Source organism: Microtus ochrogaster, chromosome 15 (genome assembly GCF_000317375.1).
Source record: "Microtus ochrogaster isolate Prairie Vole_2 chromosome 15, MicOch1.0, whole genome shotgun sequence".
NCBI classification, from domain to species: Eukaryota; Metazoa; Chordata; class Mammalia; order Rodentia; family Cricetidae; genus Microtus; species Microtus ochrogaster.
This window is the reverse complement of record NC_022017.1, coordinates 14,641,921-14,644,001: the sequence shown is the minus strand read 5'-3', so window position 1 is coordinate 14,644,001 and position 2,081 is coordinate 14,641,921. Positions and strand designations below refer to the sequence as shown.

Here is a 2,081-nt window from a genome sequence, read left to right as displayed (position 1 = left end):
GGAGCAACGGCATGAACAGCACTCGGGCAGATAAGAAAGCCTGACAATGAGGTTCGGGTGGGTGGGGGGAACCCGGCCTGACTGTGGCTCACGTGGACATTTCTGAAGAATGTTAACCCAGGTGTGGTAGCACGTGCCTGTAACCCTGGTACTGGGGAGACTGAGGCAGAAGACGATGTTAAAAGCTACTCTAGACTACACAGTGAGTTCCAGGCCAGTCTGAGCTGCATGAGACTGTATAAAAAGAACAACCAAAAGAACCTTAAGTTTTCTAGGTGGAGCAATTCTTGCTGCCCACCAGATGTCCTTCTGTCCTGCTTAGTCTTGTCAATGTGACCCAGCCTAGAGTCCTGGAAGAGGAGACGCCTCGGCTGAGAAATGGTCCGGGTCACGTTACCCTGTGGGTGTATCTCTGAGGGACTGTCTTACTGACGCAGGAGAGCCCAGCCCACTGGGGTCTCCATCTTCAGGCATGTGGTCTCACACCTAGCTAAGCCAAGCACGAGGAGCAAGTGAGGAGCCAGGGAGCAGCGGTGCTTCGTGGTTTCTGCTTCAATCTTGACTTTCCTCCTTGACAGACTGTGATCTAGATGTGTAAACCAAGTAAATTCTTTTCTCCCCTAAATTGCTTTTGGTCAGAGTACAGCAACAGAAAGGGAAGTGGGACTCCTTCAGTCCTGCAGGATATGTCTCTGCATGCAGGTATTGTGCTTTCAGTAAAAGAATTCAACATGACCTAGTGGTAGAATGCTCACCTGGCATGCATAAGGTTCTGAGTCCAATCCCTGGTACTGCCTCTTCCTGACTACCCAAATCCTAAGGTACTTGAGTCTTTTGTATGGAATGGTTATTTTGCAAAGAGCCCACACATACCCTCCCATGTACTTTGTTATATGGGAGCCACTCTGTTACCCAGGCTGGACTGGAACTGCACTGGCATCCTAGCTAGCTGGGATTAGATTCTGCACGCCCCATAGGACTTGTGATCATCTCTAGATGACGTCTATAATCTAATACAATGTGAATACTAGATGACACTTGTTTGTTTTGCTTTGCTTTTGCTTTCTCAAGACAGGGTTTCTCTATGTAACATCCCTGGCTGTCCTGAAACTCACTCTGCAGACCAGACTGGCCTCAAACCCACAGAGATCCTCCTAACTCTGCCTCCTGAGTGCTAGGATTAAAGGTGTGTGCCACCACGGTCCGGCCAGATGAACAGTTGTTTGTGCTGTGTTTTTAGGAAATAATGATGAGGAAAAATTGCCCAAACACGGATGTAATTTTCCTTCAGAGATGAAGCCCACCCAAAGACACCCAGAGTGACTGTGCTAACGGGAAGCGGGAAGGATTTTGTCCTCTCACGAGGAGCTCGATGCCCTCTCCCTGATGACAGTTATGACCACTGGGGACAGCTGTGACACGAGGAAGGCTGGGGACCCAGAAGTGGCACAAGGAGCTGGCAACATGGGGGAAGCTTAGGCCAGCCTGCCCTATCCTCAGGTTGGTGGCCCTCAGGGACCACATTTTTTGCTTCTACCAAACCTCAGTTTCCTGTATGAAGAAAAGACAACTCCAACCCAGGAGAGCATTTTGAGAATTGACTAGAACACATGATGCAGGCACAGCCAGCATCTGTCGGAGGTAGGTGCGATGCATGACCACTGGCCAAGCACACTGCTGTTCCTCCTCCAGCACTGGGCATGCCTTCTCTTGGACTGCATTAGACACAGATGTGTGTTTCTAGAACAATCCGGATGCCAAGCAGAGAGGACAGAACCTACAGATGGACCTGCTCCTTCTAGACAATAAAACATGAGCTGAGTGTCTGCCTTTCCTTTCCACTTAACAATGGCTTCTCAACAGCACCGCTCCATCTCCTGGTTAGACTATGGCTCAGCACGCAAGCACACTGGTTGCTCTTCCAGAGGGCACCCACAGTGCAGCTCACAAGTGTCTGTGACTTCAGCCCCAGGAGATCTGTCACCCTCTTCTGGCCTCTATGGGCACTGGAAACATGGTGTGCACAGGCATACATGCAGGCGAAGCACCTATACACATAAAAATAATACATTAAAAAAAAA

At 49.6% G+C, this 2,081-nt stretch overlaps 1 protein-coding gene across 1 annotated transcript in view; it reads right to left on the bottom strand.

The window, feature by feature from the left end:
• Pla2g6 (phospholipase A2 group VI) overlaps positions 1-2,081 on the bottom strand; it is a 56,302-nt gene that overhangs the window by 22,121 nt on the left and 32,100 nt on the right. Inside the window, exon 5 of the mRNA XM_026782685.1 lies at positions 2,008-2,048. Coding sequence (XP_026638486.1) covers positions 2,008-2,048 — 41 coding nt within the window. The remainder of the gene's footprint in view (positions 1-2,007; positions 2,049-2,081) is intronic.